The 26,504-nt window shown below is 37.6% G+C and overlaps 4 protein-coding genes across 4 annotated transcripts; 3 read left to right on the forward strand and 1 right to left on the reverse strand.

Moving 5' to 3' along the window:
* The first annotated feature begins 384 nt into the window (after positions 1 to 384).
* LOC130714451 (pentatricopeptide repeat-containing protein At3g48250, chloroplastic-like) lies at positions 385 to 2,563 on the forward strand. The gene has a single exon (XM_057564348.1). It carries the CDS (start codon positions 518 to 520, stop codon positions 2,408 to 2,410), a length of 1,893 nt encoding a protein of 630 aa, XP_057420331.1. The 5' UTR covers positions 385 to 517; the 3' UTR covers positions 2,411 to 2,563.
* Positions 2,564 to 4,431: 1,868 nt separating this feature from the next.
* LOC130715499 (uncharacterized) lies at positions 4,432 to 5,133 on the forward strand. Its single transcript, XM_057565608.1, has one exon. It carries the CDS (start codon positions 4,652 to 4,654, stop codon positions 5,108 to 5,110), a length of 459 nt encoding a protein of 152 aa, XP_057421591.1. The 5' UTR covers positions 4,432 to 4,651; the 3' UTR covers positions 5,111 to 5,133.
* Positions 5,134 to 8,538: 3,405 nt separating this feature from the next.
* On the forward strand, positions 8,539 to 10,717 carry LOC130714121 (pentatricopeptide repeat-containing protein At3g48250, chloroplastic-like). The gene has a single exon (XM_057564009.1). It carries the CDS (start codon positions 8,676 to 8,678, stop codon positions 10,563 to 10,565), a length of 1,890 nt encoding a protein of 629 aa, XP_057419992.1. The 5' UTR covers positions 8,539 to 8,675; the 3' UTR covers positions 10,566 to 10,717.
* A 4,426-nt stretch (positions 10,718 to 15,143) lies between these two features.
* Positions 15,144 to 19,227, reverse strand: LOC130710184 (protein JOKA2). The gene is made up of 7 exons (XM_057559365.1): positions 19,047 to 19,227; positions 17,056 to 18,563; positions 16,845 to 16,974; positions 16,542 to 16,763; positions 16,263 to 16,412; positions 15,549 to 16,151; positions 15,144 to 15,448 (listed from the first exon to the last, which is right to left on the reverse strand). The coding sequence occupies exons 1-7, from the start codon at positions 19,068 to 19,070 to the stop codon at positions 15,356 to 15,358; spliced, it is 2,730 nt and encodes a 909-aa protein (XP_057415348.1). The 5' UTR covers positions 19,071 to 19,227; the 3' UTR covers positions 15,144 to 15,355.
* Between the last annotated feature and the right edge of the window lie 7,277 nt (positions 19,228 to 26,504).

The raw sequence follows: 26,504 nt of genomic DNA on the forward strand, positions 1-26,504 counted from the left end.
TCCATTGAAGAAGGCTCAACTGGATTTGTTGGTGCCTTAATTTTTCTCTCTCATGCCTCAACCAAAGTGTACATTTGAGCAAAATGTGAGATCCAATCAAAATGTGTATTGAAGTAAAAAAATATAAATATATGAAGTACTGTAGGGTCCAATCAAAAGTTAAATAAGATACTAACGTCCGTTTGAGCAAAATGTGCATCGATTGCTCATAAATACCCTATATCCTATGATCAAGCCCACAAAAATGTTGATAAGGTATGGTCTTATACGACACCCTTTATAATTCATAATAATTAAGAAATATTCTACCATTAAAAGTACTAAAATTTGTTGATGATGGGCATGAAATGAAACTACCACAATACTTCAATCGGGTCATCCAGTCGGGTTATGGAATACCCGCACTCTAGATCCATACCCGCAAAACCAGTCGTTAAACCCTTCCAAAATCTACATCTTCGTTGCGCAGCGATTTTCCTCTTCTCTTCCAATACTCCACCGTCTCCGCCGCGCAGCGATGATCCGCGTGAAGGCAATAGCAGTAGCCACCTCCCTCCGATTCCTCAACTCGTCACTCGCCACCCGAGTCCTCGCAACTCGGAACCAGGTGACTCACTTCTCTTCCTACACTCCACAACCCCTTCTGGGTCGCTCTCACGATTTGCGTTTTCCCTACACTCACCATAGAATCTACTTCTCTTCCAAACCCACCTCCATTTTGGAGCTTGTTCTCACCAACGATTGGTCCCAAGGGGTTGAGCAAGAGTTAGAAAAGTGTTCACCGTCTTTGACCCATGAAACTGTTCTCTTCGTTTTGAAGCGATTGGACAAAAACCCAGAAAAAGCTTCGTCGTTTTTCAACTGGGTCAGTGAGAAAGAGTGGTTCAGGGCAAGTTCTACTGTGTATAGTTTGATTGCTAGGATCTTGGCGAATAAGGAGACGATGAAGCAGTTTTGGGTTACTCTGAGGATGATGAAGGAGAAAGGGTTTTACCTCGATGAAGAGACGTATTATACAATTTCAGTTGGGTTTAAGAGGGCAAAGATGAACAGTGATTCTGCAGCTCTTACTCATTTCTACAATAGGATGCTTGAGGATAATACTACACAAAGTGTTGTCACCAAGGTGGTTGGTATTGTGTCAGGGTCTGAGGGGGGTGATGATGGTGAGGTTAAGAATGAGTTGGCGAAGCTCGAGATTCAACTGTCTGATAATTTTGTGATCAGGGTTATGAAAGAGCTTCGAAGAAGCCCTTTAAAGGCTTACACATTCTTTAAGTGGGTTGGGGAGCAATCTGATTATGAGCATAATACAGTGACTTTCAATGCGATTGCGAGAGTTCTTGCGAGGTCTGATTCGATTGAGGAGTTTTGGAGTGTTATTGAGGAGATGAAGGGGCTGGGTCATGAATTGGACATTGATACCTACATAAAGGTATCGAGGCAGCTTCAGAAATTTAGGATGATGGAGGATGCTGTCAAGCTTTATGAGCTTATGATGGATGGTTCATATAAGCCATCTGTTCAGGATTGCTATATGCTTTTAAAGAACATTTCTGGCGATGATAAGCCAAATTTGGATTTAGTTTTCAGGGTCGCTAAGAAATACGAGTCGGCAGGGCATACTCTCTCCAAGGCAATCTATGATGGGATCCACAGGTCTTTGACACGTTCTGGGAAATTTGATGAAGCTGAAAATATTGTTAACACTATGAGAAATGCTGGCTATGAGCCTGATAACATCACCTACAGTCAAGTGGTTTTTGGACTTTGTAAGGCGGGAAGGCTTGAAGAAGCATGTGAGGTGCTGGAGGAGATGGAATCTTGTGGATGTATCCCTGATATCAAGACTTGGACCATCTTGATCAAAGGGCACTGTGATGCAAATGAAGTAGATCAGGCATTGGTTTATTTTACTAAGATGATTGAAAAGGGCTGTGATGCAGATGCTGATCTGTTGGATGTTCTGGTTGAAGGGTTTCTCAATCAACAGAGAATAGATGGTGCATACAAGTTAATGGTTGAGATAAGTAATAACTGTCGTATATCTCCGTGGCAAGCTACGTATAAGAAAATAATTGAAAGGCTTTTAGGAATCAGAAAGTTTGAGGAGGGACTTGACCTTCTTCGCATGATGAAGAGCCACAACTTCCCTCCATACCATGAACCTTTTGTGTCATATGTTTCAAAGTTCGGGAGCGTGGATGACACTGCAGAGTTCCTGAAGGCATTAAGTGTGAAAAATTACCCATCTCTTTCATCGTACCTTCAGGTTTTTGAAGCCTTCTTCCAAGAAGGTAGATTATCTGAGGCCAAAGATCTATTATACAAGTGTCCTCACCATATACGCAATCATAGTAAAATCTGTGAACTTTTTGGTTCACCTGAGAGTGGCATCGCCGCTACTTGACCCCTGGAATTTTTCTTTTTTAGCCTTGTCATCAGTAGCATGTTTTTCATCTTTCTTCAAATGATTAATGTTATCAACTGTTAGGTGGATTTGGTCTTTGCCCGTTTGAAAAACAATTGGACATAAGGTATTATGGTAAGTTAAGCTTCATTCTTGAAAGTGTAAGAAATTTTCGTGTGTGACTAGTAATGTTACCATTCATATTTATGTTTTTAAAAGATTTACACATTCCAGCTTTTATATTTTTCCAAAGGAGATGATGGATGTTCATGCTTGACAATTCATGACATACCTGTACGCTGCAAATCCCAAGTACAAGTTCCCTTTTTCATTTTTCATTATGTTTTCCTGAATTTGGAGCTTCATCTTTCCTGGCATATGTTATGTACCCTTCAATAGGAACTCCATTATTTTTGCTATCTAAGAACAGTGCATCTTTTTTACTTTTTTGGGGTAGCTTCAACTTGCTCCTTAGGAATTGTGTAGGTTGGTTGGCGATGTTCCTTGTATTCTTTTGCTGAGGATTGTAAATTGGCTGAGTTGAGACTATGTTTTTGAATCTCTCCTCTGATTGTTGGATCATGGATGTACTGCAACAAAGTCAGTTGATTCAACTTGGAATGTTGTTGAACCCTCTATGTCTGAATATAGTTCATCTTTGTTTGTCTCCTCGAGAGAAGGTTATTTATGCCTATCTTGCATGAAGCCTGGACACTCCATTGGATTTGGGGTGATCTATATACATTTTGATTATGATACGCATGAAGGTCTTAACAGCAAATATGGGGTAACCGACATGCTAAACTTGTTGAACAGGTCTTGCAAACTGGGTCATTAGTTGAGTTCGAGCTTGTATGTGAGTCACAGGAAAAAGAACGAATGTGCCTAAAGTAACTATAATTAAGGTTTCCAAATATTAGAACCCTAATCCCAACAATGATAAAAAAAATTCGTTGGCTACAGAGATGAGTATTTTAAATCTACAATATCGTTCCCACAGGGGTCAATGTCAAAAACAAGAGCTTACTAGCTTAGGGTATGTTTGGTTCAAAGGAGGGGAGTGAAGGGCAGAAATTTAATGGAGGGAAGGGGAAGGGGAAGGGGAGGAAAGGGAAGGAGAAGGGAGGGATCAGGGGAGGAATTTTCAATCTTTTCATGTTTTGGTTAAGAGAATGAGGGGGGTAGGGAGGAGAAATAAGTCAAATAACTAATTAGGAGGGAGGTTTTTTTTTAAAACATGTACATTATTGCTCTTACTTCTCTTGAGAAACTCAACATAATGGAGAATGCCAATGAGTGCCGATCACAGTGGTAAAAATGGTTGTTTGAACCCCAAGGTCGAGAGTTTGATTCATGGGAGCCGCACTCTTGGGGAGATCTTTGACCTTCACCACACCCGGGTTGAGAATAATTCTACACAAAAAAAAAACATAATGCAGAATATTCTTGTCAATGAAATATTTCTCCTCCGATCCTCCCATTTTTTGCGGGGAATCAAAATTGCGTTAGGAGGTGTTTTAGTCTGTTCATTCTCGTCCCCTCTTAAAAATTGAATCAAACAAAATAAGTTTAAATAAACTTTTCTCCTTATTCTCTTCCAACCAAACACTATGCTAGTCTTCTTGGCTATTTGGACTGCCTTATGGTTCTTATAAAGAGAAAATAAGAATTAACAAAAATAAAGAGAAATAGGAGACACAGCACACTCAATGGTTATGCGATGTTTTTTTATCGCCAAAGATCGATCCTTGCACCTGCATGTCTTTTAGCTCTTTAGCACTTGAGATGTACTTATTCTGCTAAACTCATAATGGTTGTGCAAATTTAATCAAATTGATACCAAAGGGAAAAAATCTGTATATAATTTAGTTTAAATTTTTTTGAATTGATTTTCAAGGATGAATTTAAAAATCAATTCAATCCAATTTTTTTAATTCTCAATTTTTAGTTTCTTTTATTAATATTTATTACAAATTTTACAATTCAGATTGAGTTGGACTGGTTCTTCAACAATTCAACAATGCATTGCCACTAGCCACTTAAATTAATTTTGCACCTCATAGTCACAAAAATGAAATTAAGATAACAAGGACAAAACTGCTTTCCTGTTAACCAGAAAAACAGAGAAGCTCTTTCTACCTCAGATTATCCCTTTCCTCTTGAGGCTGTTATTTCCTCGAACCTACCATGACCACAACATAGCTCCGTCCATGAAGACAAACCTTTCTCCGGGAAGTCACCATGAAGAAGAGGCCAGAGCTTGAACAGCAACACCATGACCAAGACTTGGAAGTGATGAAAGCAGTTGCACAAGCCTGGTACAGCCACTCAGGCAGTTCAAGGCCTATGAGTGAATTCGACGCGCCTCGAGGAAACTTCAAAGGCAAGCCTTCAAGGTTCAAGCTCGAAGCACTCAACAAGCCATCATCATCATCATCATCAATAACAACCATGGTCACAACAAGCCATAGTAGTTGTTGGGATTTCAAGCAATCACTTTGGGATCCTTATGAGCTTGTGACTGTGTCCAGAAGGATAGAAACAGGATTAGCCTTAGATAGCCCATTTGATGAATTTTTGTGTTGCTCACCGAGAATCCAACAACCAAGGGGTAAGCTGGAGAGTAAGAATAGCCTCAGGAGTCTGTTCAAACATTCTAAGAGGTTTATTGCCTCCAAAATTTCTAAGGAAAATGAATGATACATGAGTTTCATCTTCTTTTATTGAAAGAACAAATGTGAATTTTACTCTTCATTTTTCTCAATATGATCACTGATATTATGGCTTACTGACCCTTTGTTTCTCTGTCTAGGATGCAAATCTTATCTTTGTCCCATTTTCAGTTTCATTTTCCTGTTCCATCAATTAATTTGGACTCGGATTCCATGCGGTCAGAAAATCCTGCATTCACTGAAGTCATGGTTCTGTGATCCGGTGACCTTTATCAGACGGCTCTGATCCAAAGAGGATGTTGTACACATAAAATAAATTTATTTATATTAGAGCCGCTTGGTCAAGATCAATCGGTTATGGTTCATGACTTCAGTGAATTCAGGATTCATTAACATATGTGAGGTGATTATTAACTAAAATAGGTGTTTTTCACTAAAAGTGAAAATTTCATTGGTGGGACATGACAGAAGATTCTAATCCCTCTCTCAAGTAGCATTTAGTTTGATTTTGGTTTCTGAAGGAGGTTTGAGGATGTTGAGACTCACAAAGCATAACAGGTAAAGTTGAAAAAGAAAACAATAGGCCATAGCATACTTGCTAACTAAAATATGTCAGGATGTAATTCTGCATAAGTGCATATGCTTCATTGATAGATCATAATGATACATATAAAAATTGAGTGTATAAATATAAAATATACCAATCCAAGGTTAAGAAAACATAATAGCTGGCCAAGCATGCATTTATTTCAATCAAACGTATTGCTGATTTTGAAGTGTTGAATTGCCTGCATAGCTAACAAGGTTCATGGACATAAGCTCGTTAAGGCCTAAAGGTTTCCACTTATGCATTTCAACGAGACCCTGCTTGTTCTTCATTGGATAGTACTGATTGGTTTCAGCATTCTCGTTTTCCACGTAGACAACTTCAACCCCATTCTCAAGACTGGTGGTTTGCTCATAAACAACCTGCTTGTTTCTGAAGGCAAGGTGAGCACTTGGGTAACGAGGGACATCAGTGAGAATACTAGGTGTCCTCTGCACTTTTGAAATGTGGGTGAGGTAGTCCTGGGAACGTACCATTTTGGTGGTTTTGTGCTCACAATTCCAGGTATAAGCACAAGCACACTGGTAATTAACTCTGTTAGCACAAGTTGGCATTTATAGGCAGATTTTCATGCTTTGTTTTATGCTCAAATTGATGGGATTGGATCTAATTCTGTGGCATTTTGTCGAATCTAAATGTTTAGTAAAAGGGTAATTTTGATTCCATTCTTCAATATTTATGGGGAAGGGAATCTGGTTCCTTGGCAAGGTATGTAAAATGCCAAAACAGAGGCACATTAGACAAAATTCTGATATATGGCCCTAATAGTCATGTGAATAGCTTAAAAGAGAAGCACATTAAAAAGACAATTTTGCTTAGGCCAAACAAAGTTGTGTTGAGATGGACAAATTCCTTTACTTAAACACCCTAATAGCATGTCTATTTCCATACTATTTCTCCTATTGCCCAATTTACCATTCAATTCCATTTAAAACCTTCTACATTTTTCACCTTATAAACTTCAATTCCACTTAATTTTTAATGAACCTTAAGAAACAGATACTAAATCTGGTTGTCTCACACATTCTATTAAAATTCATGTGTTGAATTTTCGTAACAGTACACCATGATGCCATCCAAGAGCATCAAAGAGTTCTAGCAAGGCCCAGAGTCCAAAAAGCAAAAACTGTAGTGATAGGTCATAAAGAACTCTTGTTTATGTAAACAGCAGACAAAACTGGTTGACATAGTCACATAGCCATGATATATTATGCATGCTTTCAACTTTCACCACAACTGCACAACTCCATCCAGTTGACCTAGCCACAAAAAGTTTGCACTTTGAACTTATGTGTGTCCCTCTTAAGGTTTGCTAAACCAATAGCATCAAATAACATTGATGTTGGTGATTTTAGTATCATCAATGAATTTTAGTAGTAATGTGATTTATTGTAGGCCGATGCGATTACGCGTTAAGCTCGGAATCGAGTTAGGACAGTGCAGAGTGCACGCTTGTTGAGCCAACGCATAATTGACCGCGATTAGAATGCGGGGTTCCAAGGGGCGGAGCCCCTGGTTGAGGAGTCATTTGACCTCAGATTTAAAAAAAAACAGAAACGATACATTCTCTTTACATTCCTGATCTGTTTTCTATTGCCAGAAACAGATTGTTCTTCAAGAATTATCCCAACAAGGATTTCGTGAACCCAGGCAAGAATAGAGTCGAAATACTTTGTTCGGAAAGTGTACGAACACGATTCTTCGAAGTTATCTAGGATTATCATACCCAAATTTCTAACAATTGATAAGTAAAAGGCTAGGTTGGATTCACCACAACCACTGCCAAATATAGTATCTTGACCGAATATCCATTTCTATGGTTGTAAGATATCATGCATAGTACAATGATCTGATCTAATGGATAATCAACCTTAGATTATCTCCAATGCAAAAACACTGCACCCGTTCTTAGCTTAAAATCTATATTTTAAGATAACTAACTATTGGAGATGACTGCGTTGGAGTTGTTGTTGCCTTAAATTTAAACCTCGTATATCTAGCAAGCCATCCTCCCAAACATGAGTTTAAATAAAAATAATTTTTTTTTCTCTTTTTCATGCTTCAACCAAAATGTACACTTGAGCAAAATGTGAGATCCAATCAAAATGTGCATTAGAGTAAAAAATATAAATATATAGAGTATTGTAGGGTCCAATCAAACGTTAAATAAGATACGAACTACTATTAGAGCAGTATGTGCATAAGTTGCTTATGATGTTTTTTATATCTTATGTGACATTTCGGCTTTGCTTGGTTTGAAGGAGAGAAATGTGTCGAGAAATGAATTTGGACAACTACACTTTAGTCCAAATTCATTTCTCGGCTTCAATGTTTTCTTTCCTTCATCTTTCTCTCCTTCAAACAAAAAATAGTGATAAAGTACCCACCCAAAAGAAACCAACCATCAATGCTAGTTCTTAATTCTTAGCACTATTTATGTGAACTCATAGTGCCACATGTGCTTAAGCAACTCTCAAGCAATTTTGCTCCAACCATGAGTTCTTAGTTCTTAGCACTATTCAATTGGTCTCACCAACCACATTATTTATACTTTTTATTTTCATAAAGTGATAAAACAAACTCATAAAGTAATAAAGTAATTTGGATGAGAGAAAAAAAAATAATTGTTAATGCTAAGAGCTCAAAAAGCAAAACTTCTTATACAAGAACCTTAGTTCTTATTTTTAAGAACTAAGAACTTCACGTCATCCCCTCTAATGGTTAAGAACTCAGTTCTTAGCTAAAAAATAAGAACTAAGAACCTTGCATTGAAGATGGTCAATTCCATAAATAAAAAACACTCTACCATTAAAAATTTAAAAGTAGTTAAATTTGTTGATGAATTGGGCATGAAACTACCACAATAATTCGATCGGGTCAACAAGTCGGGTTGTGGTATACCCGCAAAACCAGTCGTAAAACCCTCCCAAAATCCCTCTTCGATGCGCAGCGATTTTCCTCTTCTCCATCGTTTCCGTTCGCAGCGATGAACCGCGCCGTGAAGGCAATAGCAGTAGCCTCTTCCCTCCGATTCCTACACTCGTCACTCGCCACCCGAGTCCTCACAACTCGGAACCAGGTGACTCACTCTTCTCTCTACACTCCACTGCTCCATTTGGGTCGCACCCACGATTTGCGTTTTCCCTACACTCACCATAGAATCTACTTCTCTTCCAAACCCACCTCCATTTTGGAGCTTGTTCTCACCAACGATTGGTCCCAAGGGGTAGAGCACGAGTTAGAAAAGTGTTGCCCCTCTTTGAGCCATGAAACTGTTCTATACGTTTTGAAGCGATTGGATGAAAACCCAGAAAAAGCTTTGTCGTTTTTCAACTGGGTTAGTGAGAAAGAGTGGTTTAGGCCTAGTTCTTCAGTGTTTAGCTTAATTGTTACGATTTTGGCGAATAAGGAGACGATAAAGCAATTTTGGGTTACTCTGAAGATGATGAAGACAAAAGGGTTTTATCTTGATGGAGAGACTTATAAGCCTATTTTAGCTGGTTTTAAGAAGGCAGAGATGTGGAAGGATTCAAATGGTCTGAAAAAGTTCTATGATCGGATGCTTCGCGAAAATGGGATGCAAAGAGTTGTCACCAAGGTGGTTCGGATCATATCGGGGTCTGAGTGGGGTGATGAGGTTAAGAAGAAGCTGGCAAAGCTCAAAATTCAACTGTCAGATAATCTTGTGGGACTGGTTTTGAAAGAGCTTCGAATTTGTCCTTTAAAGGCTTACAAATTCTTTCATTGGGTTGGGGAGCAATCTGGTTATGAGCATAGCACGGTGACTTACAATGAAGTTGCGAGAGTTCTTGCGAGGCCTGGATCGATTGAGGAGTTTTGGAGTGTTATTGAGGAGATGAAGAGTCTGGGTCATGATTTGGACATTTATATGTACGTGAAGATATCAAGGAAGCTTGAAAACGTTAAGATGCTGGAGGATGCGGTCAAACTTTATGAGCTTATGGTTGATGGTTCATATCAGCCATCAGCTCAAGATTGCAGTATACTTCTAAACAGCATCTCTGAAAGTGATTCACCAAATTTGGATCTAGTTGTCAGGGTAGGCGAGAAATATGAATCCACTGGGAATACTCTCTCCAAGGGAATCTATGATGGAATCCACAGGTCTTTGACAGCTGCTGGAAGATTTGATGAAGCTGAAAATTTTGTTAAGATTATGAGAAATGCCGGCTATGAGCCTGATAACGTCATCTATAGTCAAGTGGTAATTGGACTTTGTAAGATGAGGAGGCTTGAAGAAGCATATAAGGTGCTGGAGGAGATGGAATCTTGTGGCTGCATCCCTGACAGCAATACTTGGTCCGTCTTGATCCAAGGACATTGTGCTGCCAATGAAGTAGATAAGGCATTAGTTTTTTTGCGTGATATGGTTAAAAAGGGCTGCGTTCCAGATGCTGCTGCAATAGGCGTTCTGGTTGACTGTTTTGTCTGTCAAAAGAAAATAGGGGATGCATACAAGTTGCTTGTAGAGATGGTTAGTTATCACGATACATCTCCATGGCATTGTACATATAGGAAACTAATTGAGAACCTATTAGGAATCAAGAAGTTTGATGAGGCACTTGATCTGGTTTGCTTGATGAGGAAACACAAACACCCTCCATTCATCCAGCCTGTTGTGCAGTATATTTCGAAGTTTGGGACGGTGGAGGATGCTGCAAAATTTCTCAAGGCATGGAGCAAGGAAAGTTGCATGTCCCATTCAGCCTATCTTCATGTTTTTAGATCTTTGATCGGAGAAGATAGACTCTCTGAGGCCAAAGATCTACTGTCCAAGTGCCGTTCTCGTATAAGGAGGCGTAAAGAAATCTGTGACCTCTTTGCTTCAGTAGAGAATAGCATCGCTTCTTCTTGATACCTAGAAATTTTCCTTGTCATTATGCATCTCATCTCTGTTCAAATAACTACAATTTTGCCAATGAAGAATGGTTCAACTCATGATTCAAACTGAGTTGAAAGTCAAATGTCTTGGTTTTCCCTACACTCACCACAGAATCTACTTTTCGACGTGCGCCGAGGAAACTTCAAAGGCAAGCCTTCAAGGTTTAAGCTCGAAGCACTGAACAAGCCATCATCATCATCATCATCAATAACAACCATGGTCACAGCAACAAGCCATGGTAGTTACTGGGATTTCAAGCAATCACTTTGGGACCCTTATGAGCTTGTGACTGTGTCCAGAAGGATAGAAACAGGATTAGCCTTAGATAATTCATTTGATGAATTTTTGTGTTGCTCACCGAGAATCCAACAACCAAGGGGTAAGCTGGAGAGTAAGAATAGCCTCAGGAGTCTGCTCAAACATTCTAGGAGGTTTATTGCCTCCAAAATTGCAAAGGAAAATGATACATGAGTTTCATCTTTTATTAAAGAACAACGCTTAATTTTACTCAATATGATAACTGATATTATGGCTTACTGGCCCTTTGTTTCTCTGTCTAGGATGCAAATTTTCTGTCTTATTTTCCTGTTCCATCAACAATAGTGGACTCGGATTCTCTGCTGCGTTTACTGAAGTCAGGGTCCGTGATCGTTCGTTCTTAATGAGACGGCTCTGATCTAAAGAGGATATTGTACACATGAAATCAGCCTATTTAAATCAGAGTTGTCCAATCAAGATCAATCGGTCAATCGGTCCCTTCTTTGATTGCAGGATCCTAATTCAATTAAGGCTTGTCATGTAAGTTAAAAAAACATAGGTGAGGTGATCATTAACTTACATAGGTACCTTTTTGGTGGTATGTGACAGTATTTGGATACAGAAGATTTTAACCCCTCTATCAAATAGCATTAAGCTTGATTTTGGTATTTGAAGGAAGTTTGAGATGTTGATACTCACAAAGCATAACAGGTAAATTTGAAAAAGAAATCAATAGGCCATAGCATACTTACTAAAATAAGTCAGATGTAATTCTGCATAAGTGCATATGCTTCATTGATAGTTCATACATGGAAAAATTGAGTGTATATATAAAAAAAATATACCAATCCAAGGTTGAGCAAACTACATAATGGCCAAGCATGCATTTATTTCATACATATTTTTTATTTCAAATTGTTGAATTGCTTGCATAGCTAACAAGATTCATGGACATATGCTTGTTAAGGCCTAAAGGTTTCCACTTTTGCAATTCAACGACACCCTGCTTGTTCTTCATTGGATAGTACTGATTGGTTTCAGCATCCTCATTTTCCACGTAGACAACTTCAACCCCATTCTCAAGACTGGTGGTCTGCTCATAAACAACCTTCTTGTTTCTGAAGGCAAGGTGAGCACTTGGGTAACGAGGGACATCAGTGAGAATACTAGGTGTCCTCTGCACTTTTGAAATGTGGGTGAGGTAGTCTTGGGAACGTACCATTTTTTGGTGGTTTTGTGCTCACAATTTCTGGTATAAGCACAAGCACACTGGTAATTGTTTCTGTTAGCACAAGTTGGCCTTTATAGGCAGATTTACATGCTTTGTTTTATGCTCAAATTGATTGGATTGGATCTAATTCTATGGCATTTTGTCGAATCAAAATGTGTAGTCAAAGGGTAATTTTGATTCCATTTCTCAACATTTGTGGGAAAGGAATCTGGTTCCTTGGCAAGGTAAGCCAAATGCCAAAACAGAGGAAAAAGGGTAGGAAGAGGCAGATTAAAATGTTGGAGTTAATTTGTACCATAGTAATTAGTAAGTAGAAAGTTAATAATATATGTCTATGCAATGAGAAAGAGAATATATCATAATTCTGATATATGACCATAATAGACATGTGAATAGCTGAAAACAGCTGCAGATTAGAAAGACAGTTTTCTTTAGGCCAAACAAAGTTGTGTTGAGATGGAGAAAATCCTTTAATTTAACACATTATGTCTATTTCCATTCTATTTCTCCTATTGCCAAATTTTCCATTCCATTCCACTTGAAACCTTCTGCAATTTTCACCTTATAAACTTTAATTCCAATTAATTTCTAATGAACCTTAAGGTAGCGTTTGGTGATGGAACAGAACGGAACGAGACAGAACATGATGGAACAGGACAATAATGTTCTCTGTGTTGTGTTTGGTAACTCAAAGTCATTAGAACAGAACCATGATTTTAATTACGTATATAACCCTACATGTTTAATATTTGATTGAGGAAAACAAATTGAACTTAATTCAACATTTTGCATAGAAACCGTTTGTTATTGCTTACTTCATGAAATAATCACTTATTTCTTTAAAATAATCACTTATATATTGTTTGAGTTGTTTCAATATGCTATTGAAAAAAGCAGAAACCTAATTATTTATTTAAGCGATTTTAAGTGTGTTTATTTAGATTAAAAAATAATGATTTTTAACTATAATTTTTTTTAGAAATTTTGAAAAAAACATAAGTTGATTCGTGATTTTCATGATAAACTAAAGTAATTGTTTCAAATAATCTGTTTTCAGCTTCAGCTGAAACAAACTCAAAGTGATTTTTTAATTTTAAAAGTAATTTTTTTGATTAAAAAGTGATTTTTCCAAAATAAGTTGAATCAAACGCACTCTAATTGACTCGTTTATCATTGCTTACAAAAAGTGGTTTTACTTTTAAAAAATTAATTGATTTTATTTTAATTAAGTTGATTCGTGTTTGACTACTGTAATTAAAATCACTTTTTTTTTATCTCCTCTCATCTATTATCATAGATTTTTATGATAAGTTAAAGTAACTGTTTCAAATAATCTGTTTTCAGCTTCAGCTGAAACAAACACAAAAAGTGTTTTTTGATTTAAAAAGTGATTTTTTAATTTTAAAAGTGATTTTTTGATTAAGAAGTGATTTTTCCAAAATAATTTGAATCAAACTCACTCTAATTGGCTCGTTTATCATTGCTTACAAATCGTGATTTTACTTTTGAAAAAAAATGATTTTATTTTAAGCGATTTTTTTAAAAAAGTAGATTTTCATTTAACCTTGTCTACAAATATAATAAGTGCTTTCAATTTTAGAAGTGATTTTAAACTTTTTAGATACATAAAATTTCAAATATAAATTAGGGGTATTTTTTACCATGCAAAAGTTTTAAGAGAGTGTTCTGTTCCCTTCCGTTCCACTATTTTCCAGGGAACCAAAGTGTCCCGTTTCTGGAGCCTTTTGTCCCGTTCCGTTCCATCTTAAAAACATGACAAACACAGAACGGAACCCATGTGTCCTGTTCCGTTCCCTTCCCACCTGTCTACCAAATGCTACCTAAGAAACAGATACTAAATCCGATTGTCTCACATTATATTTAAATTCTCGTGTCGAATTTTTGTAACAGTATCATGATGCCATCCAAGAGCATCAAAGAATTCTAGCAAAGGCCCAGAGTGCAACAAGCAAAAACTGTAGTGATAGGCGCCTCACTGGCATAAGGAACTCTTGTTGTTTAGGTACACAGCAGACACAACACAACTCAGGATATGATTTGACCCAAAACCGGTTGACATAGCCTTGATATATTATGCTTTCAACTTTCAGCATAACTCCATCTGGTTGACATAGCCACAAAAAGTTTGCACTTTTAACTGACGTGTATCCCTCTTAAGGTTTGCTAAACCAATAGCATCAAACAACATTGATAAGTAAAAGGCTAGGATGGATTCACCACAACCACCACCAAATTTACTTAAATGTTTTTTTTTTATATTTAATCAATGATGCAAATCTTGTTCGAGTTGGCAAGCCACTATAGGCAGTAAAATTCTTCTTATCAAGTATTTAACGCAAATGTATTTATAGGGACTCGAAGCCGAGACATGTCAGTCTATGCGCTTGTTGGATTTTTTCCATGTGCTTGTGTATTTTTTCCATGTGCTTACAAAACCATATATATGACTCGGGAGTAGGAATAACTTGGGAGAATATATGGTGGATGTTACTTTGGAAGGACTTTAGTGCTCTTGGGGAATATGGCTCCATTATCAAGTGGAGACAAAGAAAATGCCTTCCCAATTTCAGAAATTCTTTCTTTTTGGCTTTTAGGTCTTTGGTGATTTGTTTCATTTTAGACAATTAAAATGACGTTTTGGAATAAAGAAATAACAAAGTGGGATTTGCCTAGATGCAGGAATATGACAAAGAGGAAGGTAGTAGTATTAATTTAGAAAATGAAGAACAGTTACGAAAAATCATCAATCTAAAGAAGAAAAAAGTCTAAATGAGCGACAAATTATTAACCAGTTGTAACTTGTTGCCCAATGCCCTTCACTCTTGCTTACCATCAATAAAATTCAGGCATCTCAGGACTTTCAATTATGTTTCAAGAATGTGGCGCGAACTATCAAATGTTAATTTCTTCAACATTATTGTCAGACTCCACTCATTGATTTGTAAACAGCTCATTTATGTACCTCAACTCTTCAAGTACTAATGCATATCATGATAAGGCCAAAAAGGCTTGTTACGTTAAATTAAAAATAAGGCCAAAACTTATAAACCACAACGTTGCAGCAATATAAAACATAATAATGTACATATATGTAGTATTGTAGTGTAGGCAGTTTCGAATCATAATTAAAATCCAACATAACATCGATCAATACAAGATCGAGAAAGGAAATTAGACAATTATCTAGAGTACTAGGCGAATATATTTTGCATCCTCAGAACATGTTTCACCAACATAAACATTATAACCAATCCTACTCCTTGCTTATTAAATCCATAACAACACCCATGATGCTTCCATTGTTTTTCATCAGCAGCTTCTTATTTTTGTCATCATCTCCGAAACCCTGCATTCAATCCAACAATAAAAACAAATTGATTAAAAAAATACATCATCAACCAAACCAAATAATAATAAAAAAACAATCCAGTGCAGAAACAATATACCATCTCCTTTAACTCTTCAAGGATAGGATCCCATCCAGATTCATCGCAGAGATCAACTATTGCCTGCTCCAGATTGTAGCCATTGTTCCTTAAAATCTCTTTGTTCAAATCAACCTGCTTAAACCCCATTTCATCTAGCTCTTTGAGAAGAGCCTCTTCCACAGGATTATTTCCACCAATCCCAATAGATGAAGACGGGGCATCCGCGGCTGAGGTTTGCTGAATAGGACCAGGCAGGGACACTGTTTCAGCCATGTCAATATCAACATTCGGATAGGGAAGATATGAAGGTACTGCAGAAGTTGCAGGAGGTGAGGCAGCAGGGTCAACAAATGCGTCTACATTTTCAGCGAATTCGTCTACTGACTTCTCCTGCCTTGGTTCCTCATCAACCATTTGATTCACATCAGCCATTTGATTCACAGGTTCAGCAGGTTCAGTGGGAGCACTAGGATTGTATTGTTGAAAAGAAGCATCATCTTCAATAGGTTGAGCATTGATATCTATACTCTGAGGCCCTTTGGAGCTGCTGACATCAAGAGGAATATTCAAGTTCAGGTTTTGAGAGCTATCAGAAGTTGTGTCCATGACAGAAGCATCAACCTGCAAGTATGATATTGCAAGAGAGAGTAAGAATGTTACTAAACCATTATTATTAATGCGAGTGTCCACGCCCAATGTGCAAGGGAGGGAAACCTAAAACACTCATTTTACCTGTATAAGGACCCAAACACACTGGCCAAATTCATGGCCGGAGGGGGATGCCATCCTCCAGTGTGATATATATCGACCAGGTAACTGAGGTGCTCTAAAATCAACTGCAATATCAATCTCATTCCCCACAGGTACGCCATCCTCAGGAGCCTGTGATGTTTAATCAAAATATTATATGGAGCGCTAGCTTGACTAGTGTACTACAGATTCAAGAACAACCAAAGTATGCCTAATGAATTTAAATAAATGATTACATTACAACACAAATATTTAGCAAACCTCTAATTTAACTGCAGTAGAATCACAAAACTCATCTCCTCCAATCCAAACAAGTTCAGTTCCCTTGGGCCACACTGAAGTGCCATTGTTTCGCATACGCCAGATCTTTGTAAATGCAGTAGATGGAGCCATCATTGTACCATCTATGATATTAACATCCAAAATGAACCGACTGTCTAGCTTTGGCCGTGCACGTCTATTAAGACATGGTGGAATAGTTTGCTGCACAATGAAAGACAAGGGTGTAAATGCACGTCAAGTCACAAAGGAAGAAAAGAGATGATAGTGTTCAAAGAAGGTTACAATTTTTTTTGTATGTTCATTTGTGCGTCGTGGGCCAGCCAAAGCAGATTCAGGACGGTCCATTCTGATATAATCAGCCTTATTACCCATTTCGTTGAAGCAAATGATGCAGAGGTCATAATTTTCTTTCCTGCATAAAAAGATACAGAAAATGTGATCCAAATACCTCTGGATGCTGTTTCTTAGTATCCAAATAAAATAAAGTACTTACACTTTGGATTTGAAACGAGACCCAGTTATTGGATAGACTCCACAGCCATCACAGCGGACTCCCTTGTGGAACATACCCCTCATAGCCTGATTGTGACTATGGCTCCTTTTAAAGGAAGGAAGGGAAGAAACTGGACAGTTTCCTATAGGAGATGCCCCTGAATGAAAAGTATTTGTCCCAGAAAATGGAAATTGGATGGGAGGACCAAACCAATTCGCAGTAGTCTGGGTTGAGCTGTTTCTAGGAGCTCCAGAACTTGTGGATGTCCCACAACATTCACCTTTACCAGCAAAACTATCATCAGTACACATTTTACATCCACAGCCAGCTGGCGAAAGTGGTGCACTATTTACATTGGTTGAATGAGATGAAGAAGGAAAACATGGGTGGGTATTGAGATCAACAGGGGCAGGGGCAGGGCCAGGGACAACCGCTACATGTCTAGGTAGGCTACTAGAAGCCAAGTCCAACAACGAAGGCCGGCCTACAACTCCTGCCACTCCACCTCTAATTGCATTTCCAGCCCCCGCCAGTTTACGGGCAATAGAAGAGTTCTTGGTAAATAAGTCAACGAGATTAGCACGCGCTTGATTTGAAGCTGCAGCTTGAGCTTGCAAATTAAGTGCATTACCAGCCCCCGCCTGTTGCCCGGCAATAGAAGAGTTCTTGTTTAGTAAGCCAGCGAGATTAGCAGGCACTTGAGCTTGACCTTGCAAATTAAGTGCACTCGCCTGTTGACTGGCCACAGAAGAGTTCTTGGCATGTAAGTCAGCCAGAACACGCAGTCGACTTGAAATGTCATGTTGAGATTGCCTATTAGGTGATTGCATACTAAGGGCAATTTTAGGACGAGTCACTGGGACAGGAGAGCTTAACGGAGTGGCACTTCCACTTGAACTAGCATGGACACTTGCATTGGAAGCGGAGGCCACATGTGGAGGCTGAGGAGTTTTTTCAGAAGTGGCAGAGGCTTCAGGAACACTATTTGCTGAGCCTGTACCAGTTGCAACATGAGGCTGGGGATGCGAATTTAGAATAGACTGTCCAATTTTGGTAATTGAATCAGCAAGAGTAGCCAGCACTGGACTTGAAGAGGCAGCTTTTGAAAGTGATGAGCAAAGAGCCTCACGTAATGGCTCTGGCAAAGCATCAAAAACATCAGCTTTACCAAAATCTCCACCAGCAAATGGGTTTGAGACAGGAGGAGATCTTAAAGGGGTGGAACTTCCACTAGACCCAAAATTTGAATTACCAACATTGTCATTAACCATTTTCACATCAATTTTCAAGAATTTCAATTTCTGCCTCATCACATCAAGCAAGTCCTCATCATCCACAAGAGTCACCGAGTCACCATCTTCATCAACGTATGTCAAAATCAGCTTCGCATCAGCAGCGAAATCGAAAATAGAACATATCTTGGCCCTCAGCCCAGCCATGTTAAGATCCAACCTATTATTCTCAGCCACAGGCGCATTAAACCGCCGAAGTGTATCACCATATTTCACCTGTACAAGAACAAGTAATGCAATGAGAAAACTCTTACAAAATTACAATACCACTAATCAAGACTCAACCAAAATCATGTTAAGCCATTTTATGTCAAAAATTATACAGTAACAGCAACACAATATAATTGTTGATGAAATTTGACAAAATGCATTGTTTAGGGTTTCAGTTCCATTCGTCTTCTGAATACTCGCTGCATGTGAAGGGGCTTAAATTACAACACCGTGTTCCGATTATCGAAACACAAATGCAAAAGGCGATAATAGAATGGATACACACAGTTATAACAAATTTCAATTACGAATTGAAAATCAATTTGATCACAGTAAATGACAAACCAAGAACGATTAATTTCATATCTTCCATGCAAAACCCTAATCGATTAAACAAACATAGCAGATCACGCAACCCTAATAGAAACTGATTCGATGCCGAGTAATCAACGAAAATAGGAAGGGACAAGGGAAATTGAGATGAGAAACCTTAATCACGAGTGAAGACTCCATAGCTCTGAGAACGGAAGCGACGAACGACGAAGGGAAGCGATGGAAACCCTAACCCTAATCGGAGAAGGGTGTTGTTGTTGTTGTTTGGATGAGAAATCAGAGGGAGAAAGAGTCGGTAGTTTCAGTGTGTACCCGCTATACAAGCTCCCCTCAAGCGGAAGTGTTTTATTTATACTCTGTTGGTGGCTTTGCGAACAAGAAATTTTCTTTATTTTTTTATTTATTTTCTAAATTGTAATACTTCATTGCAAAGTTATCTGTGGGCCCCCAGAAATGGATATTTATCCATATACCATTGAATATGTGTTCACATATAAACATAGATGTATAGTGAACTTATGATCCAACAAGGTCAGGGTTTATTGAATATGTGTTCACATCTAATACGTAAATAGAAGCTTTAGCCTTCTGTTGGATGATGGTCATCTCAGTTTGGTTTCCTTATAGGATTTGCTTTGAGATGAACTGTCTTCAATTGTTTTAGCGTTAGAAGAAGCCATCAGATTGTGGATTTTATTTAGTTTCTATTGTTCGTGATTTTCTTTGTTTTTTTCTATTTTTATTATGTTGAACTTTTTTTTTGTTCACCATGTTGATAACGCGTTGAAGATTTTCTAGATAGAAATACTTCTACATATATTGATAGTTTTGGTGGAGGAAGTTCCTCAAGGGTTCTTTTTTTTATGCACATTGATGTATTAACTTCTATACATACCTTTTAAAAAACACTTCTATACATCTTTCTTCTTGATTAATGTAGTTCAGTTCACTATTTATTTCAAGAGAAAAATATGCACTAACATCCAACATGAATTTGAAGATTTGGGTAAGTAATTTTTTTCCTTATTGTAATTTTTAGGCCTATAAGGAGAGGGGAGATGTCCCCGAATGATAGCTCAAGTGGTAGAGCTAGGGGACATATGAGTTGGGTGTGAGAAGTCCAGGGTTCAATCCCTTGAGGGTTTAATTTATCTTTCTGATGTATCAAAAGAAGAGGGAAAATAGATATATTGGATGCTAAAGATTGAAAGGGTAGCGAGGAAGATGGAGACACTTCCCAAGAGAAGGAGAAGGAGAAGGGCGACATTGTGAAGGTTCAGAGGTCTTCGAATTACATTAGAAGGTTGAGTTCTCATGTGTGGTGGCGAATCAATGCACCACTCTGCTTGGCGATGGTTTTGGCGACTAAATTGACTATGATCAAGTCAGAAAGTGCTTTATACAATATGTGTAAATTGGAAGTATTTTCGTTCAAAGGTAGAGGAGGTAAGGAAGGAGATATTATGCTTCAGAGGAGCAAGTCGGAAATTTGAATGGATCAAGGATGAACGAAGATGTTTTAATTGTGAAGTTGGCTAGGTCCTCTTTTAATAACCATGGGGCTTTTACTAATCGGGAGTAGGGAGACAGGGACCCGAAGCCTAGTTGGTGGACAAAAGGGAATGCCAAACCTTTGAGATGGTTTGGAGGGAGAAGGAGAAAACTATGAAGTCTCCTGTTAAAGTTTAGAGGAGGAAAGTGATGCACTTCCAGTTCAACAGAAGAGATATACAGAATATTGCAGTGGTTCAGGGGTTCTTCAACAAAAGCGGTTTGAATTCTATTTCTCTCAAACCCTTTGGGGCTCAAGAAGTGATCTGGAATTTGTAAGCCATATGAATATGGTTGAAATTCTTAGAAAAGGAAGAATTTTTGAGTGAGAAATTTGATTTAGTTAAACCGTATCCATCCATATTGTGGCTAAAAGGTCCTTAGTTTGGGTGAAGCTTTGGAAGGTGCCTCTAGTTGTTTGGAACTATGAACTTTTTTCCCAAGTAGCTAGCATCAAGGGAATATTGGTTTGTCTTGAATCTTGATGATGATTCTGCTGCTGGGAAGCGCTTTGATGTAGCTTGTATTTTAGTTGATTTTTTTTTAAAAGCAATGATACATTGAAAGAGAAGTACAAGGGGTACTTTAAACCCAATACAAAGATAAAAGGATACAAGAAGGAAGAAGAAAAGAAAAAAGACTAAAGTCAAAAAGCTCCCAAGAAAGACACAATCAATTCCGGAGTAAGTACAAAAAACACCCTCAAATCATGTGATATGGCCTATGCAGTGCAATGGGGTGTTGATCCACTCAAATAGGGAGCAATGGAAATCTGTCAGCATAGCATTGAACCACTGCCACGATTTCACCTGGACTTTATCAATAATATCACTGCAATCTGAGTCTGCATTCCTAAACACCACAGCATTACGATGACACCAGAATTGCCAAACCACTACCCCCCCCCCCAATTAGCCCACCACATGCGTTTTTGCTTTTTGTATTCCTCCCCAAAAATTCCTGCTGCATAAAATGACCTTTGCTGTCCTTTGGTACAGCCAAACAAGGCCCCAACCATCTATAATGTAACATTCCACATTTTACTATTTAGATTAGAAAATTTTTTACACTAGTAAAATTAATAAGTATATACATATATAAATATATATATAAAAAAAAACTAGAAAGAAAGTTATACGTAGGGATTATATATATATATATAAATAATAATAATAATAATAATAATAATAATAATAAATAGGAATAGTTTATTAGTTTCTTTTTTAGCACATGATTATTGTGCTCAATTTTGGCCATCCAAGTGGCCATTTTGATGGCCAAATCATGGCCCTTCATTCTTAAAATTTTCTACAAGATTCTAGAAATTAATCTTGACCATCCAAGTGTGTCATTTGTTGGCTTCATCTTGATCATCCATCCCATAATGCAATCCTAGCCCTCCAAGTGTGCCACATGAAGATTAAATCATAGCCATCCATTCCTAGGGACCTCAAGTATAAATAGCTCCTCCCTCTTCACTTCTCCACACCACACACACTTCAATCCACTCTTCTTCTCAAACACACACACCTTCACTAGTCTTCATACTCTTAATAAAGTGTTAGCAAATTCACTTGTAGTGAAGTACCAAGGAGAGGAGGCTTCAAGGGGATATCCAAGTCACGCCCAAGTTTTTTGAGAGGTAAGGGGGGATAAATTTCAAGTAGTTAATAAGAATGTGAGTAATAATAATAACTTACATAAGAAGAACTTTAATTGTAGTTACTAGTAGAATTTAAAAGATTTCAACATTATTATACGTGCTTGATGATTAGTTTTTTTCATATAAGTAAGTTAAAATTCGAATACAGTATATTAGACTACAAAACTATGTTCGTAGGTGATCATAATTTTCAATATATATATATATATATATTTGAAATTATAATAATGTCACTGTTACGAACTAAGAATTTAATAAAGAAAAGAAAAAAATAAATTAGACTATATATAAAGGAAAATCTTTGAGATCCTAAAACACTGTCATTTCGTAATTGGAGTGAAATGGATTGGTAAATGCAGAATGCAAAAATGTATTGGTAAGCACGGTAAAAAAGTAATACTAAATGTCATTTATATGTGGTTAATTTTTAGTCATACTTTATACGTGTTTTGAAGTAATAAGGAGGACTAAAATTGAGCATGCATCATTGAAGGTGTCTATTGGTAAGGAAGCTTATTTGATATTAGTGGGTTCCGATGTTGAATTCCGGAACGATATTATTATTTGATATTTGGAATGATATAAGTTGATGATGTGTTCCAATGCTAAATTTCCGGAACGAGATTGTTCTTTAATGTTTGATATATTATGATGTGTGACTTAAGCTTCCTAAATTTGTGTGATTGGGCCCACATTCATTGCATGCATTAGTTTGAAGAAGGAAGAGATGAAGTCCAGTATTAGTAGCGCATAGTGTGGTATGAGACACATTGTACACTACAATTCTGGAGTAGGACGGAGGTAAATTTCTTGCATACACATCATGCATCTCATAGCATAATTACATCATAACTTGTAAAATTTAAACTTACCTAATAATTTAATTTATTGCGTTAAGGTAAAATATTCTTTTCTAAATTCTTATTAATCTCTTGTATATTTATCCCACCCTTACACTGCTTTTTTTAAGGATGGACGTCCCGATCATCAGAGTGCACTTAGACTTTGACTACATAGAAGGGGTATGAGATTATAATGAAATAAATCGTCAATTTTTGTTTTATGGAATAGTGGGAATCAACTTCACCAGACCTGATATGGAGCTACCATACTATCCGCTGACTCTTCCTGCCATGATTTCTTTTGTCATGCCACCAGGTGTTTATATGGATCTGCCACCATTACCACCATCCCCTATTTCTGTGAGCGGATCTATTTCCCCACCATCTGCCAACAGACACCTTTGACCCTTGACTTGTACTATCATAAACTCTACTACCTATGTATAATGTAGCTGCATAAATGTTACTGTTACCCTAGTAGCTTTGTATAATAGCATAACCCAACCTATGAGTATGTGTTGTAGAAGCTAACCTCGTAAAATAGCCTAACAACCTAGCCTGAGTGTTGTATGTATGTAACTCTTTGTAGTAAGGGTTACGTTCTGATAGACGTATGTAACTCTGATGTTGATGTATAATATAACTCTAGTAGTCACTTAAAGATTTTATGTGTGCAAGTGCACTTGTGAAAAATATATATATATATATATTATAAAAAAAAGGCCAACTATATATATATATATAATTATTAAATAATGAGAAACCTAGTCCTTACATATAACATGCATTCCACACAGATGAAGAAAAAACGCATGTGAACAGTAAATAATCCATTGATTCCTCCTCCTGGTTGCAAAGCGGGCATGTCACATCCTCATCCATGCTCAGAATTCCCCTCCTCTTCAAATCTTGTCTAGTTTGAATACGATCCAATAGAACCCTCCATACAAATGCTTTGATGTTTGAAGGCATAAAGACTTTCCATAGCTGTGCGAAGCAGGGCTGGGATTCCGCTTCCAAAGCGACATCCTTCGACAAGAGCTCATACACAGACTTAACAGAGTACATTCCCGCAATATCAGCCTTCCATACCCATTTATCCAAAAATCCCCTCCTTAGAGCCACACCCTGCAGCACCCTGTGAAATTCAGTAAGTTCCTCTGCTTCCTTACCTCGCAATTCTCTCCCCCACTCAAAACCCCAATTCCAAACCTCGCCGACCCAAGTTCCCATATCGCTAACACGGTATTTCAATTGGGTCATAATACCACAAAGTCTCCAGAATTTCTGCTCAAAAGGAACCTCCCCAACCCATGCTTCACTCCAAAACTTTATATCAGTTCCTTCCCCAACCTGCCGGCAACACGAGGCATCAAACCAGCATACCTCCCCATTACTGAAGCATACTTTCAGAATGTCCTTCCACCACGAAGAAGCCTTCCTCAGAATCACCGCATGACCACCTCTCCCAGGTAAATCATACTTGGCTCTTATGGCTCTGGCCCAAAGACTATGGGAATCATGGAGAAGTTTCCACCTCCATTTTCCCAAAAGTGCAGTATTGAATCTCCCCCAATCCTTCACCCCTAGACCTCCATCCTCTTTAGCCTTGCAAATAACATCCCACTTAACCCACGCCACCTTCCGGCCGCCATCTTGGCTTCCCCAAAGAAAGTTCCTCACTATTTTCCTGCATTCCTTCGGAACCCCCACCGGCATTTTGAACACAGACATGTAAAACAGTGGGATAGAAGAGATATATACATCTTTTCCCATCATTCATGCTAATGAGTTGAAAGTTTTGATTGATGGTGTTCCTAGCTACCATGTTGGTAATCTTTTACTTATTACTCAACAATCTTAAAAATTGCAAGAATATGTACGCGCTTCTTAGGCTATATTTGGCACGTCTAGCTGCTAAGTTAGTTGAAAATTTATTATTTAGTTAATAGCAGATAGTTGAATGTGGAAATGTTAGTTGATTGAAAAAGCCTAATTGACAAAATTAGCGATGAAATACTAAAAAATATATTTAGATTAAAAAACACTTTCCTTACACATTAATATCAATTCATTTTTAAATGATTATAATTTTAAATATTTTTAACTTAAAAAATATAATATCATCTTTATTACATTAATAAGATAACATTATATTTTAATTAATAAATAAATTTATATTTACCTAAACTAATTAAATATTTAAGACAAGTGCAGCGTTGACAATTTCATAAGAGACGAATATCATATTTATTGTTTGGTAATTTTTAAAATATAAAAGGCCAATGAAATCTTAGTAAAATGATAAGGATAGAGAATAAATTCAAAGCTTAAACATGTTTTTGGTCCTTGGATATATAATAAACAATTTTAATCCCTGGAAAAATATTTCATAGTTTTTAATCCTTAGAAATATACATTGTTACATGCTTTAGTCCTTGACAAAGTCTTACTTACGAAGAATCACATAATGATAACTCACATTTCTTGGTGTTTTATTTACCTGATTTGACACAGTTTGACTAACTCATTAACACGATTTAATGCCACTTAGACTTTGCACACATGAGGAACGTAAGAAAAACTACTTAACAACAATAATTGAGTTGTGTAAATGAGTAAGTCTCACAGTGTCAATTCAGATAAAAACACAAAGTAAGAAGAGCGAGTCATCATTTTGTGAGTCTCCGTAAGCAAAATTTAACAACAATGCCTAACAAAGATAAAATGTATATTTGAAGGGATTAAAAACTAAGAAATATTTTTTGAATGACTAAAATCAACATTAGCTATATTTTAAGGAACAAAAACACATTTAATCCTAAAAATTACCTCAAGTAGCTTATAAAAAAAAACTACAAGCTACTAAAATAAGCTCTATTGCCAACGCTCTAGTAGTGTTTGGTCCGACTTTTTTTTTTGTCTTAAAGTTACTTTAAATTAAAAGTGAAACATAAGAGCTTTTAGAAAAAAGTAAAATTTGTTTGTCAGCTTTTATTTTTATTTTTTTAACTTAAAAGATACTTCTAATTTAAAAGCTATATGTTAGTTAGTAAATTCACAACATTGGGCGGTTGAAGCACATGATGATAGAGGGTCAGCTAGCATTGGTGTTGGAGGTCGGTTATACCTATTGGTAGTGGTTGCGGTGACGGTGGTGGGGATGATGGCAGTGGTTGTGCTGTAGAGGTGATGTTAGTGGGGGTATGAAGGAAGAGTTGACAACAATAACAGTGGTGGTGGTTCCGGAGGCGACAGTGGTGGCGGTGGCGTTGGTCGTGGCGGATAGCAACGATGGTAGCAGTGAAAGTTGTGGTGGAGGTTGATGGTAGAGGTGGTGGTGGAAGGTGGAGGGTGGTGGTAGCAATGGAGGTGATGGTGGTTGTTGCAATGAAAGTGGTGGTGTTGGTGACAATGGAGGGGGTGGCGGTGGTGGTGATGGTAGTCGTGGCGGTAACAATGGTTGTGGTGAACAATTGTGGTGGAGGTGATGGTAGAGATGGTGGTGGTGGTGGAAGGTGGCGGTAGCGGGGAGGTGGTGGTGGTGGTGGTAATGAA

Source organism: Lotus japonicus, chromosome 4 (genome assembly GCF_012489685.1).
Source record: "Lotus japonicus ecotype B-129 chromosome 4, LjGifu_v1.2".
Taxonomy (NCBI): Eukaryota; Viridiplantae; Streptophyta; class Magnoliopsida; order Fabales; family Fabaceae; genus Lotus; species Lotus japonicus.